Consider the following 16,002-nt stretch of genomic DNA (forward strand, 5'->3'; position numbering starts at 1 on the left):
CCACATGAGAGCAAATGAGAAATGTAGGGAGTATTTTATAAAGCCTAGTTTTTAAATAAATGGGAATATTTCCTCATAATATATTTGTATTTAGAAAAATAAAACCAACACATATCTAGCACACATGCACTGTTAATTAAAATATTCACCAGTTAGTTTGAGTGTGAAGTAATCATTAACATTTGTTAACAGTTTAAAGTTGAATACCAACCTCTCTGATTGGCAGCAAACCCTGGGGAACTTTGCATGCTCCTAACAAATAAAACAAAACAATTACCTGTTGAAAACATCTGTTGGCATGACACATCCTATTTAGATACATTCAGACTTAAAGTATGAGCTAAAAGGCAATAGAGAAGAAAAAAAAAGGCAACAGATCTCAGAAAAAAAAAAAAGAAGCACATTTTTTGGATGAGCAAATCTGATTTGCTTTAGGAGAAAAACAGAGGGCATATAAACACATTCACAAACACAATTATTTAATATTGATAAAAAGTTTCTATCCACTATAATATAATATGCATTACTGTCATGACATTTACATCAAGAATACATTCTGACTTTATTTTAGGAATTCTATATATATAAGAAAGCGATGACAAATTATAAATTTCTAAAAAATAAAAAAAACTAGATAATTCTTCCCATGGAGAAATTTTGATTTTTACCCATGACTCCACATATAAAAAAATATACTTCAGAATCCTGATGTTGATTTCAATGAACATTCTGCTTTTATTAAATTTATGATTATGAAATTATTTTTTGCAACTTCTAGAGAAGGAGCAAGTCAACACATAGGAAAATTCATAGTACAAACTACTTCTTTTACTATGAATTTGAGTATTTGGTACCAAGTCAAAAACACTATGCCAATATCCTAATGTCATAGAAGTCTTTATCAAGAACCACCACAAAACTTACTGAAAAGGAAGAAGCATTTTTACTAATTCACACAAGACAACCTTAGGGAGTACCTGGCTAAGAATCCTTTCTACTATGTAAAACTTTGTCAATAAATTATCCTAGTAAGTTATAAATACTTATAGGTATTGAATAAACTGTGAACATTTTTTTTTTTTAAAGATTCATTTTATTTATTCCTCTCCCCTTCCCCCCTGCCCCAGTTGTCTGTTCTCTTTGTTTATTTGCTGCGTGTTCTTTGTCTGCTTCTGTTGTTGTCAACAGCACGGGAATCTGTGTTTCTTTCTGTTGCGTCATCTTGTGTCAGCTCTCCATGTGTGCGGCGCCATTCCTGGGCAGGCTGTACTTTCTTTCGTGCTGGGCAGCTCTCCTTATGGGGAGCACTCCTTGCATGTGGGGCTCCCCTATGCGGGGACACCCCTGCATGGCAGGGCACTCCTTGCGCACATCAGCACTGCGCGTGGGCCAGCTCCACATGGGTCAAGGAGGCCTGGGTTTGAACTGCGGACCTCCCATGTGGTAGACGGACCCCTAACCACTGGGCCAACCCCTCTTCCCAACTGTGAACATCTTTGAAAACTATTTGCAAGATGAGAAAAGGGAAATGTCAGGAAAGGAGAATGAAAATAAGACAACCAAGTAAGATGTGGTCCAAAGTTAGTAAAAAGCATTTGGAACCATTTTAGCAGTTTAAGCAGAGGAAGGAAATAAAGTCCCTGCTGAAGTTAAGTGGAGTAATCATTGGTAGCTCTGGGAGAAAGGAAAGTAAACTTAAGAGACTTTGGTTTTTATACAAGACTCTGCAGACAAATAAGAGATGATGCCAATAGTGCTGACATCCTTTTAAAGATGTTTAACCTGTCATTACAAAGTCATGACCCTAAGTAGAAGCTGAATCTTAGCACCATGCTAATATTCTAGTTAGAAAAGTAGAAGATTCCAGAAACAGTATTATTCTTCAAGCTTGGTTTTTACATGGGAAGAACCAAAGGGTCATGGCTGCCTGTGAAATAGATCTCTTCTTCTACCAATTCAAGATACCACTTTGCTAATATGTAAAAAGCAGATAATTGCCCTAGGGGAATTCACATTGACCTGAGATTAAGGGACTAATTCTACCACCAGAGCTGCCTCTAAATTGCTAGAAAAATTTGGAAGTGTCATTAAAGTTCCAAAGTCTCAATTTCCTCATTTGTAAACATCTTATTAAAGTATGCAATTTATTTCAAATCATTCCAGTCAAAGACAAATACCAATAATGTCTGGAGTAATTTCAAAACTAGCTCAGTATTATACGAAGGCACTGTGTGACCCAGGGTCTTATGAAGATTTAAAACAAAAGTGGTTCTTATTTGTATTCCAAAATTATTCAGCGCATTCTGACAAGCCCCTTTATAAATTTATTACCTGATCTGAGAAAGGGTATAGTCTAACTTCTTCCACAACGATGACATTATTGCTGGGACATCATTTGATGTTTCTAAATATAAGGGGAAAATTCATGCTTTAATCTGAATAAGGACACATAAAATCAATAAGAAATATAAAATTTTCTCTCAGTTTCTGACATTATGTTGGGAATTGAGAAGCTTTTTATAGACCATTAATTTTATATTTTGATCATTATTCTATCTGCTATCATGGGGTACTTGAGAATGTATTAAAAAAATTACTTTAAAAATACTATGCAAACTTCTGTGAGGGTAGAAATTAGCTTTCTGCATCCCATCGTTTCATTTTCAAATCACTGTTTGCTTAGCTACTCCTTAAAAAAAAAAATTCACCAGTTACTGTAATTAGAATTACAAATAAAGTTCCTGAGGACTAATTAGTATTTTTAGGATATGCTATAAAACCACACTAATGGGAAACTCAGAAGTCAAAAAGCTACTATATATATATATATAAAAAAAATTCAACCCAGAAAAAGTTACTGAAAATAAAAGTGGAATATAAATATTTGCATTGCAATAGTATATGTTTCTGATGTCATGTATACTGTAAATATTTTTGTAAGATAGCTAAGATAGGTTGAAACAACACATCTTTTTCACAGGGTTATTTTAAGGACTAAATTAGATAAATTATATGAAAGTACCTAGCACAATGCTTGCATAAAAATAGTAATATCAATAAAAGTTAAGCTTAACATTCATGCTCTCACTTTATGGCAATTAATTTTTAAATTTTAATTCTTTTATGCTAATGTTGTAAGCTATGGAAATAATCTACATTAGAGACTAAATAATCAAAGCTTTCCCTTTAAAATATTAAATTAGGCAAGTATTATTTTATACTCTAAGAATAAGCCAGGGATTTATGCCTGGCTTTCGTGTCCAGATCTAGACTACAGAACTTAAAATGTCAGTTTGAAACTTTATAACTCACAGTAATGTTTGTTCATCAAGGTAGAGAATCCAGAATTAAGAATTTTTTCAGTCTTTTTAAAATGATTTGTTATATTTTCTAATATTCAGATTTCGTCACTCAATATAAGCAAAAGCTATTTAATAAGACATTTCACATTATAAACTATATTTCATAACTGAAGTAAAATTTCAAGACAATAATATTCTTTAAGAAATTATTTCTAATTAAAACAGATGAATGTTGCATAAAACAGAAGAAAAGAAAATCCTGACCTTGAATTCTTACCTTTTGCTTTCATAGCTACATATTCATTCAAAATTGTCGTCAAGTTTTTTCCAAATAAGGACTGAAAAGAAAAAAACAAACATTACAAAATAATAAAATATTACATTAAATAACGCAATACTAAATGAAACATTTAGCCACACAAAAGTTAATAAAAGGTCTGAATTGCAGAATACCTGAAGAGAAATGAGCAGATCATCAAAAATGAAAATAGTGACTCAAGCAAGGGGTTATATTGTATCTTCTAAGGGTTCAGGACCTTGTCTCTTAGAATAGGACAAAGTGACTGCAAATATCTCTAGCTAAGACAGTCCAAAGGCAGAAAATCAGTTTCCAGCTGGAAGGTAGAAACCAGTCACACAAGTGTTTAACAGGGAAGAGCAAGGATTTTGGAACTGACAGTTCTGGTTTCCAATTCAACACTTAACTACATGTATGACAAATCACCTAATCTTAAAAGGCTTACTTTCATCTGTATAAAATGGATATATTATTAATAATGGAATTTTATATTGTGAGGATTAAGTAACTATACAAAATGTATCTAAGAAAATGTCTGATATATGGTAGATAATTAGTACTCTCTCCCCTACTGAATTTTTACAGATTTCTAATTTGTTATCCTGCTTTAAAGCCTGAGATGTAGGGAATTTGCTGACTACTAACTTGGTAAATTAAATTTTGCTTTATTTCTAGTGGATAATAAATTACTGAATGAATCAATGAAGAGTCAGTTCCTTTCTGAATATTTACTGTTATTTTTGATGTCCTCCTTTTGGCTTCACAAGGTAACAAAAAGAACAAGGCATGTAAATGGATGTGGTTCAACCAACTGGGTTCCTGTCTATCATATAGGAGGTCCAGGTTTCTATGCCCAGGATCTCCTGGTGAGAGCAAGGTGGCCCACGTGGTAAGCTGGCCCATGCAGAGTGCCAGCCCACGCTGGAATGCTGCCCCGTGCAGGAGTGCCTGTGTGGGAATTTTGCCCAGTGTGGGAAAGCCGCTGTACACAGGAGTGCCATCCGATGAAGAGAGCTGGTGTGGCAAGATGATGCAACAAGGGATACAGAGGAGAGAAAATAAACAGGTGCCAGAGAACAGGGAAATGGGGTGGTGCAAGAGAGTAACTGCCTCTCTCCCACTCTGGAAGGTACCATGATCAGCTCCCGGAGCCACCTAATGAGAATACAAGCAGACACAAAAGAACACACACTGAACAGACAGAGAGAGCAGACAACGGGGGAATGGGCCGGGGGTGGGGAGAGAAATAAATAAAATAAATCTTAAAAAAAAAAAAAAAAAAAAGAAAAAGAAAAAGAACAGGGCAAAGACCCTAGTGCCATTTGCTTGTTAGAACTTCGTGCATATAATTTAATCTCTCTGAACTTAAGTTTCCTTGACTAAAAATACAGGATGTAAGCAGCTACACTAATTTTTAAGTTTTTAAAAAATAAAGGCTTTTGTTTTGAAATTATTTTAGAATCAAAGAAAAATTGCAGAGATAGTACAAGAGATACCACATGGCCTTTAGTTATTGAACCTACTTTAATCTATGACAGTTTCTTATTCTTTCCTTTTTTTAGATCTTGACCAGTTAGAAAAGAAATGGTTAGGTATTTTGTAATAAGATGCTCTTTAATTTGGATTTGTCTGATATTTAGTCATGACTGGACCAGGTTATTATGGGAAGATTGCCAGAGAGATGGAGTGCCCTTCTAATAGCATCATATCAGGGGATACATGGTATCACCAGGATTTATTGCTACTGACATTAATCATTTGGTTAGGGTGGTGTCTCCCAGGTTTTCCTACTCTAAAGTTAATATTTTACCTTTCTGGGGTAGAGTGGTCAGCTGATGTTCAATCTGGATAGAACCTATAATAAGGTAGAAGGGGGTGGTTTGGGAGTGGATGGGGGATAAGGTGGTGCAAGGATGTGAGTAGGGTTGATGGTGCTGGAGTGTGAGGTTGAGCAGGACTGGAGGGGGCTGAGCATGGAACGGGGGGGAGGGCTGGAGAAGGAACAGGTGAACTCTTTGGGGAGGTAGAGGTCCGTGGTTTAAACTATAATGGTGGGAATGCTCTTTTGGCAAATATGGCAGGGGAGAGTCATAGTTGCCAGGTGTCTGTGGTGGGGGGATGTGTGGAAAAGGGTGCACCTGGGGCATGCTTCTATGAAATATGAATGTGCTCATCTTTTCATAAGGTGTTATCTCAGTGGGTGGAGACCCATGCAATAAACAAGAAAATATTAAATTCCTACCCTGGGGAGAACTGCTGTGTTCTCAAATAGAGGGGCAAGAATCTCTCAAGTATATAGGCAGTGCCAAATAAAAGAAAACAGATCAGTATGTGAAGCCCTCAATATTAACACATATAGGGAAATGGACTTTGGCCCAGTGGTTAGGGCGTCTGTCTACCACATGGGAGGTCTGCGGTTCAAGCCCCGGGCCTCCTTGACCCGTGTGGAGCTGGCCCATGCGCAGTGCTGATGTGCGCAAGGAGTGCCGTGCCACACAGGGGTGTCCCCCACGTAGGGGAGCCCCACGCGCAAGGAGTGCACCCATAAGGAGAGCCGCCCAGCGCGAAGGAGGGAGCAGCCTGCCAAGGAATGGCACCGCCCACACTTCCCGTGCAGCTGACGACAACAGAAGCGGACAAAGAAACAAGACGCAGCAAAAAGACACAGAAAACAGACAACCGGGGGAGGGGAGGGGAGGGGAATTAAATAAATAAAAATAAATCTTAAAAAAAAAAAAATTAACACATATAACTATGAATCCTATTCTTGTAAAATTGGAACTTAGCCTAATAACAACTATTGCTGAAGACTTACCTCCTTATTACTCAAATGCGGCCTCTAAGCCAAATTCAGCACACAAATGTGCTACCTTTCCCCTGGCATGGGACATGACTCCTGAGGATAAGCCGCCCTGGCACCAGGAGATTAATACCAAGCACCAACCAGTAATGCACTTGGAAAAGACCATGACCAAGAGGGAGAAACATCTAATACAAAAGAGTTTTTATGGCTAAGAGATCTGAAAATGATTCAGGAGGCCATTCCAGAGATTACACTTAAGCATGTCTCAGGCACATCTCACTAACTGCCACTGTGAACAAAGCCTTAAATAGGGGTGTTCCTGAGGGCTCTAGAGCTATCCAGACACTGTAGGCAAGGCACACAATCCCCTGAAATAAGCACTCTATTGATAGGCCTTATCTTGAAATATATGACAACCTATTTCCCCAATGTAACAGAGTTAGACTCATTTAAAATTTCCCTCCACGATACATCTACCACTTTTATTTGAGCCCATAATTAGCAACATATTTGTTAAATATGTCTTACAAACTTAAATCTTCAGTCTGTTCATGTCAGTTGAGCCCTGAATCTCAGAAGAGTTGCAGCCAACACCTACTCTCCCCCATTACTGGGCTTACCCAGAACAATTAACAAAATGATGATGGACAACCCCCATCCCAAAGAACAGAGTATCTAAAACTGCAAGCAAAAGAGTTTCCTCATCTGCTCCATAAGATCTAACACCCCTCTCAATCTGAGACAGAGCGGGCATCCATATCCCCAAATCCTCAAGGTTAAGGAATGAACATACATAAAGGGGTAATGCAACCTTTGAAAAGTAAATTTATTAATATTGTAGTAATGAAAGAACATGTAACATTGTTATAAAGACAGTGGTTACCTGAGGTTCTGAGGGGAGGAGGAGGGAATAATAGTGGAACTTAGGACATTAGAATTTAAGTGTAAACCACGACGTAAACTACTGACTTTAATAGCAATGATTCAATATTTATCATCAATTGTAACAAATGTACTATGCAACTGTAAGATGTTATTGGGGAAGATGTTATTGGGGAAGATGTAGGGGGAGGGGTGAGGTATATGGGAATCCCTCATACTTTTTTTTTCTAAATTTCTCTCCCCTTCTCCTCCCCTCCCCCCGATTTATCTGCTCTGTGTCCATTTGCTGTGTGTTCTTCTGTGTCCGCTTGTATTATCAGTGACACCAGGAATCTATTTCTTTTCGTTGCACCATCCTGCTGCGTCAGTTCTGTGTGTGCAGCCCCACTCCTGGGCAGGCTGTACTTTTTTTGCGCAGGGCAGCTCTCCTTACGGGGCACACTCCTTGCACATGGGGATACCCTACATGGGGGACACCCCTATATAGAATGACATTGCTTGCATGCATCAGCACTGTGCGTGGGCCAGCTTCATCACATGGGTCAGGAGGCCCTGGGTTTGAACCTTGGACCTCCCCTGTGGTAGGTGGATGCTCTATCCATTGAGCCAAATCCGCTTCCCGATAATGTGCATTTTACAAATTGAGGGTTTGTAGCAACTGTGCACTGATAAAGTATACTGGCACATTTATCCAACAGCATGCACTCACTTCATGTTACTGTATCATATTTTGGTAATTCTCTCAGTATTTGAAACTTTTTCATTATTACTGTACCTGTTATGGTGTTCTGTGATGTAATTGTTTGGAAGCACCATGAATTATGTCCTTATAAGATGGTGAACTTAATCGTTAAATACTGTGTGTTCCGACTGCTCAGGCCAATCCCCTACCTCTCTCCCTCTCCTCAGGCCTATTTATTGAGACCCAAAAATATTAAAATTAGGGCAATTAATAATCCTCCAGTGATCTATAAGTATTCAAGTGACAGGAAGAGTCATATATCACTCAATTTTCAAAAAAGCTAGAAATGATTGAGCTTAGTAAGAAATGCAAATTTACAGATGAGATAGGCCAAAAGTGAAGCTTCTTGTGCGAAAGAGTTCGGCAAATTGTGAATGCAAAGGAAAAGTTCTTAAAGGAAATTAAAACTGCTGTTCACATAAACACATGAATAAAAAGAAAGTGAAACAGTCTTATTGTTAATATGGAGAAAGATAGAAGACCAAACCAGCCACAGCATTTCCATAAGTCAAAGCCTAATCCAGAGCAAAGGCCTGGCTTTCCAATTCTCTGAAGGCTGAGAGAATGGAGGAAGCTCAGAGAAAAACTGTGAAGGTAGCAGAAATTTCTTCGTGAAGTTTAAGGAAAGGTTTCCATAACATAAAAGTACAAGGTGAAGCAGCAAGTGCTGATGGAGAAGCTGCAGCAAGTTATCCAGAAGATCTAAGTAAGATAATAGATGAAGGTGGTTATACTAAACAGATTTTCAGTGTAGGAGAAATAGCCTTCTGCTGGAATATGTGGATGTCTATCCAGTACTGCTCAATCTTGACTATTAAAATTTTACAGTAAGTCTTGAAATCAGGGAATGAGTCAGTCAACTTATTTTTATTCAGAATGAAACTATTCTAGTTCTTTTGTCTTTTCATACAAATTTTAAACCAAGTCACACTCAGTAAGAATAGTGTAAATGCATCATTTACTCTTACCATTTTATTCTTTGGCTTTTATATCATATTTTACTTTCATCTGTCTTTTTACCCTTTTGGTTATCTTTTCTGGAAGTCTTCACTTTTGCACTATTCTCCAAGCCTCTCTGTTCTGTCCTTTCCGTTTTGGGCTGTAGGGCTCCTGCTGAACCAAATTTTTTTTTTTCCCTTCACAATTTCTCTCAGTTTCTGTTTGTTAATATTTTACAGTCTCCTTCATATTTGAAGGATAATTTCGCTGGTTAAAGAATTCTCAGTTGGCAATTTTTCTCTTTCAGGATCCTAATTGTATCATCACTGTCTTCTTGCCTCCATAGTTTCTGATGAGAAATCTGCACTCTTACTGGGCATCCCTTATATGCAATGGTATATTTCTCCCTTGCTGCTTTCAGAATTTTCTATTTATCTTTGGCATTTCACATTTTGGGTGTATGTATCTTGGAGTAGGTCTATTTGGATTTATTCTGATTGGGGTATGCGGCACTTCTTGGACTTGTAAATTTCTTTCTTTCTTGAGAGCTGGGAAATCTTCAGCTATTATTTCCTTGAATACTATTTCTGCCCCTTTTCCCTTCTCTTCGCCTTCTGGAACTCCCATGACATGAATATTATTGTGTTTTGTGTTATCGTTCAACTCCCTGAGCCCCTGCTCTATTTCATGCATTATTTTTTCTCTTTGTTCTTTTCACTATCAGCTATTCTGTCTATAGGATCACGCCTTTCTTTTATCATTTCAAGTCTGCTGTTGTATGCCTCTAAAGTGAATTTGATTTCACTTATTGTGGCTTTCATTCCCATAAGCTGTTATTTTTCTGTTCAGGTTTTCATTTTCTTTGTGCTCGCTCGATGTCATTTTTTTTTTTTTTTAAGATTTAGTTTATTTATTTCTCTCCCTATTCTGCCCCCTCCCGTCTGCTCTCTGTGTCAACTTGCTGTATATTCTTCTGTGCCTGCTTGCACCCTCAGTGGCATTGGGAAACCGTGTCTCTTTTTTGTTACATCATCTTGCTACCTCAGCTCTCCATGTGTGTGGCACCACTCCTGGGCAGGCTGCGCTTTATTAACGTGGGGTGGCTCTCCTTGCGGAACACACTCCTTGTGTGTGGGGCACAGCACTCCTTGAGTGTGGCAGCTCTGCGCGTGGGCCAGCTCACCACACAGGTCAGGAGGGCCTGGGAATTGAACCCTGGACTTCCCATATGGTAGGTTGACGGTCTATCAGCTGAGCCACGTCTGCTTCCCTCAATGTCTTTTTTTTTTTTAAAGATTTATTTATTTTATTTTAATTCCCCCCCCCTCCCCTGGTTGTCTGTTCTTGGTGTCTATTTGCTGCGTCTTGTTTCTTTGTCCGCTTCTGTTGTCGTCAGCGGCTCGGGAAGTGTGGGCGGTGCCATTCCTGGGCAGGCTGCTCTTTCTTTTCACGCTGGGCGGCTCTCCTCACGGGCGCACTCCTTGCGCGTGGGGCTCCCCCACGTGGGGGACACCCTTTCGTGGCACGGCACTCCTTGCGCACATCAGCGCTGCGCATGGCCAGCTCCACACGGGTCAAGGAGGCCCGGGGTTTGAACCGCGGACCTCCCATATGGTAGACGGATGCCCTAACCACTGGGCCAAAGTCCGTTTCCCTCCCCCTCAATGTCTTTTTGATGTCCTTTATCTCTTTAGCCATATTGTCTTTCAAGTCACTGATTCAATTTAGATTTTTATGAACCTCGCTGAGTAGGTGTCTCAAATCCTGTTTCTCCTCTGGGGCACTGCATATTCCTTTGGTTGAGCCATTTCTTCCATTATCTTAGTATGGCTTGTAATTTTTGCTAATTTCTAGGCACCTGATTATCACTGTGAATTTACTTTGAAGCTCAATTTCTCTCTCTTTTGTAGAGATTTAGTGGCAGGAGCCTGCATGTTACTGCCAATCTTTGATTTTTGATTTAAACTGTTTTAGGTCTTTAGGATTACCCCTGTTTAGTTACTCAAATCGGGCCATGGACTCAATAATGGATTACACACCCACTTCTAAGGATCTTGGGGAAGGAGGCTGTAAAGGCCCCAAAAAACCTCTTTTACTTAATTACTTTTGATTTCCTTGCCTGTACTTCCGTTGTCTGTCAGAGATGCCACTCTTCCGCAGCCCTCTCAGATTCAAATCCTAGCTGGAGTGTGTTTACTGCGACACTGATGGCAACAATGCGACAAAGGACTCTGCCTCAAGGCGATTCGGAAACTCAAGGCTATTCAGAGCCTCCAGAATGTTCAGAGCCTTACCAATCTAACTTTTTCAGAGGCTGTTCTCCAAACTTTGCAGGAAGCCTCCTCCTTTTTCCTAAGTAGGAAATAATCCCACTCCCTCTGTGTCTTCAACAGCCAGTACTGGTCAGCAGGAAGGGTGCTTGAGTGTTGGATCTCTTTAGTCCCCTGCTAGCTTCGAGGGCAAACAACAGTACAGCCACACCTGGACTGGAAGGACTCATTGGACACAGCAGACTAAATTTATTGGCCAAAAGCTGAATCAGGCTTAGGCTGTGTCCCTCCCTCTCTCCCCTTTCCTGGTCAAGTGGACTCCAGTGGCCCCTCTGTCAATAGCCACTGGCTACAGGCTGGAGAACTCAATGCCGTCTGCTCCAAGGGTGGAAGGATCGGCTTCTATTCACACACTTTTCCTGCTGAGTCTCCTTCTTTGCCCCTCTCGGTTTTTGGTGGTGTCCAACCTTCCCCTCGTGTCCTAAGCTCTAGAATATTTTTCCAGGCAGTTTCTGCCTGCCTTCTAGGTATTTTTCAAGGAGAGAAGTGAGGCCTGTGTTTCTCTAATCCTCCATTATTCCAGAAGTCTAAATCTCAGAACTGACCATTTTCCTATTTACTAAAATGCTTGCAGCAATTTTGTGATGAATAATTGATCAACCTGGGGAGAACTGTTAACAATATATATATTTTAAGATTTTATCTATTGCTCTCCCCTTGCTATCTGTGCTTGCTGTCTGTTCTCTGTGTCTATTCATTGTGTGTTCTGTTTGCTCGTCCTTTCTTTAGGAGGCACTGGGAGCCGAACCTGGGACATCCCATATGGGAGAGAGGCACTCAGTTGCTTAAGCCACCTCAGCTCCCTGCTTTGTTGGGTTACTCATTATCTTTGCTCTTTGTGTCTCCTTGTTGAGTCAGCTTGCTGCACCTGCCTGTTGCACTAGCTCGATGTCTTGCTCATCTTCTCCAGGAGGTTAACAGGAACCCAACCTAGGACCTCTCATATAGGAGGGAGCTCAATCGCTTGAGCCACATCCGCTTCCCTATTTTATTTTTTTATTCATGATCACAGTATAGCTCTCCATTTATTTAGATCTGCAATGTCTTTCATGCAGTTTTCAGTACACTGATCCTGTACATGTTTAGTTAGATTTAGTACCTAAAGTGTTTGCTTTTTATTTTAAATTTGGGGCTATCATAAATGTTTTACATTTTTTAAATTTCAAATTCCAATTGTTTATCATGGAAATACACACATGATGTGACCTAGTATTCTGTGACCTTGCTAAACTCCAGCAGTTTTGAAGATTCTTTAGATTTTCTACATTGATAATCGTGTTATCTGTGACAGTTTCAATGTTTCTTTTTTTTTTTTTTTAAAGATTTATTTCTCTCCCCTCCCCCTCCTGGTTGTCTGTTCTCTGCATCTATTTGCTGCGTGTTCTTTGCCAGCTTCTGTTGTTGTCAGCAGAACGGGAATCTGTGTTTCTTTTTGTTGCGTCATCTTGTTGTATCAGCTCTCCATGTGTGTGGCACCATTCATGGGCAGGCTGCACTTTCTTTCGCACTGGGCGGCTCTCCTTACGGGGTGCACTCCTTGTGCGTGGGGCTCCCCTACGCGGGAACATCCCTGCGTGGCATGGCACGCCTTGCACGCATCAGCACTGCACATGGGCCAGCTCCACACGGGTCAAGGAGGCCCGGGGTTTGAACCGCGGACCTCCCATGTGGTAGATGGACGCCCTAACCCCTGGGCCAAGTCCACCGCGCAGTTTCAATGTTTCTAAGCAGCCATGTTAAAATGAAAATGACAAACTATCATTTCAAAATGCTGTTCTAAGATATATCCATTGAGAAGCAGATGTGGCTCAGGCAACCAGGCTCCTGCCTATGACATGGGAGGTTGCTGGTTCAGATCCTGGTGCCTTCTCAAAGAAGAAAGTCAGCTGGCAGGATGGGTAGGTGTGGCAAGCTGACAAAACAAGAGACACAAGAGAAAAAATATAACGAGAGACACAACAACAGGGAACATAGGTTCCCAGTGCCTCTTAAAAGAAGATAGGGAGCTGACATGGCCAGCAAGTGTGGTGAGCCGATGCAACAAGATGATGTGGGCAGCGGACTTGGCCCAGTGGTTAGGGCGTCCATCTACCACGTGGGAGGTCCGAGGTTCAAACCCTGGGCCTCCTTGACCCGGGTGGAGCTGGCCTATGTGCAGTGCTGATGAGCACAAGGAGTGCCATGCCACGCAGGGGTGTCCCCCGCGTAGGGGAGACCCACGCGCAAGGAGTGCGCCCCATAAGGAGAGCCGCCCAGCGCAAAAGAAAGTGCAGCCTGCCCAGGAATGATGCCGCACACATGGAGAACTGACACAAGAGGATGCAACAAAAAGAAACACAGATTCCCATGCCGTTGACAACAACAGAAGTGGACAAAGAAGATGCAGCAAACTGACACAGAGAACAGACAACTGGGGTGAGGGGGGAAGGGGAGATAAATAAATAAATCTTAAAAAAAACCCCAACAAAACCAAGATGATGCAACAAGAGACGTGTGGAAGGAAAAACATAATAAGAAACACAGCAAATAGGGGAGGAGAGGTGGCTCAAGTGATTAGGCACCTCCCCTCCCACACCAGAGGTCCCGGGTTTGGCTCCCAGTGCCTCCTAAAGAAAACAAGACAAACAGACGCAACAAGTGGAAAACAAGAAGGGTTGGGGAAAAAGAAATAAAATAAATCTTTGAAAAAAAAATCCACTAAACAATGAAGGAAGCTCTGTCGGTCTAGTTATATTTATAAAATAGATGAAAAATTCCAAAATACCTGTTATATATTTGTCTGAAACAAGCAACCTGATATTGGATATATAGTAAAAAATACCAGCTCTAAGGACAAGCAGCAGTGAAAGTAATCAGAAATGAGGTTCCATTTTGAAACCAATTCTCAGAAGAAAAGTTGTAATTCACTGAATGGCCTTGGCATAGCTGTGAAGAACAGCTGGCCTTCTGTTGGGTCTTTTCAGTCATGCAGAAATATAAATCAAAAATTTCTGCCTATTTTTATGTTGCTGATGAGCTGACTTTAAGATTGTGTTTACAGTCTCTTAGGTTGGTCCAAAATGAAATATGCCCCTTAAGGATTAAACCACTTACCAGTAAGCAGGCTGGGATAAAACCTTCATCTGTACAGTGTTCTGCATATTCTTTTAAATTCGAGCTTTCCAAAATAAAAGTCTGGCAGGTAGAAGTGAGGTTTTCTTGTTGTAGGTAACCTTAATCAAAAACAAAAGTTTAAATACTTTCAATAATTATACTCTGTAAAACTCCTGCTGAAAAACCTAGAGGAGTTATCAGGAACCTGGATAGGGCTTTGGGTGGAACATGTTTTTACTATGCAGCCATGTCCAGAAAACACCAGGTTAAGCTGCAATACAAAGTGGAATTCAAATAATAGATGATTCCTCTTGATGGGAAAAAATTTAATTTAGTTAAACTAGAAAAATGAGGTATAAGTACAGTAATGTATACAGGAAAACTAATAGAGAAATGAGTATGTTCCTCCATAATCTCAACATCGAGGTTTTCAATGTTTGTCACTTGCCAAATTATCAAAAGACTACATTATCCCAAAATGGTGATTTATTTGTACACACCACCAATCTGCACTATGGTTTAATTTTTTAAAAAAAGACTCATCCCCCCCCCCCCTTCTGCTCTGTGACCATTCCTGTGTTCTTCTATGTCTAATTGTATTCTCATTAGACGGCTCCAGGCCGATCCTGGGACTTTCTGGAGTGGGAGAGAGGCGATCATTCTCTTGCGCTACCTCAGGTCCCTGTTCTGCTACGTCTCTTTATTGTCTCTCCTCTGTGTCTCTTGTTGCCATCTTGCTGTGCCAGTTCTCCATGTTGACCAGCACTCCTGTGTGTGGGGGGGTGGGCGGGGAACTCCTGCATGCCCCAGTACTCTGTGTGGGCCAGTGTGTGTGCAGGCCAGCCTGCCTTCACCAGGAGTCCCTGGGCATCGAACCCTGGACTTCTATATGTTGAACAGGAGCCCAACTGCTTGAGCCACATCCATTTCCCCACAATCGTATAATTTAGGATAACAAATGAACAGAATACATACTTTTCATGAAAGATAAAAAAGGAGCTCCTCTGATTTCTAACTTTTGCCATCTGCAAACCAACACCCTATTTAATTCAACAAGAACTTTAACATTCACATTTAAGTGACATTTATGGACCAATATTATATACCGGAGGAAAGAACTTTTATATATACGAATGCTTTATTTGTCTTGACTTGCAGCCTATCTTTGTTCTTGTATTGTTTTGGGACTACTAAGGATTAACAAAACCAACCACTAAAAACAGGTAGTGTAGTAGTATAGAAAGAACATTGGATAGGATATCGAAAGAACAAGTTTTCTTTCTATTTTGCTAATATAAGCACTGGAACTTTGGAAAATCACTTAAGATTCTTCAGGACTCAGTTTCTTCATCACATTTGCATTGACTTGTGAGGCAAATTTGCTCACATTACTCTCTTGCATCAAAGCTTTTAGTTTAAACTAAATTCTGAGTCATGTCAGTGGGAATGACTAAAGAAGGAATTCTGTATACCCTTCTCATCCATGAAAACAGAGAGAATATTGTGAAATTGTCAATTTTTTCAGAACCCTGGAAATTAAAGGCTTACATATATTCAGGGAGTGTAAGTTTACTCAAGGAAAATGGATGCATCTCATGTAAAACGAGATGTCT

At 40.2% G+C, this 16,002-nt stretch overlaps 1 protein-coding gene across 1 annotated transcript in view; it reads right to left on the reverse strand.

Moving 5' to 3' along the window:
• Nucleotides 1-16,002, reverse strand: part of NPAT (nuclear protein, coactivator of histone transcription) — an 84,144-nt gene that overhangs the window by 41,383 nt on the left and 26,759 nt on the right. Inside the window, exons 2-5 of the mRNA XM_058289473.2 lie at nt 14,390-14,508; nt 3,580-3,640; nt 2,332-2,404; nt 212-252 (exon numbers count right to left, since the gene is read on the reverse strand). Coding sequence (XP_058145456.1) covers nt 212-252; nt 2,332-2,404; nt 3,580-3,640; nt 14,390-14,508 — 294 coding nt within the window. The remainder of the gene's footprint in view (nt 1-211; nt 253-2,331; nt 2,405-3,579; nt 3,641-14,389; nt 14,509-16,002) is intronic.

The sequence above is a fragment of the Dasypus novemcinctus genome, chromosome 27 (genome assembly GCF_030445035.2).
Source record: "Dasypus novemcinctus isolate mDasNov1 chromosome 27, mDasNov1.1.hap2, whole genome shotgun sequence".
Classification (NCBI taxonomy): Eukaryota; Metazoa; Chordata; class Mammalia; order Cingulata; family Dasypodidae; genus Dasypus; species Dasypus novemcinctus.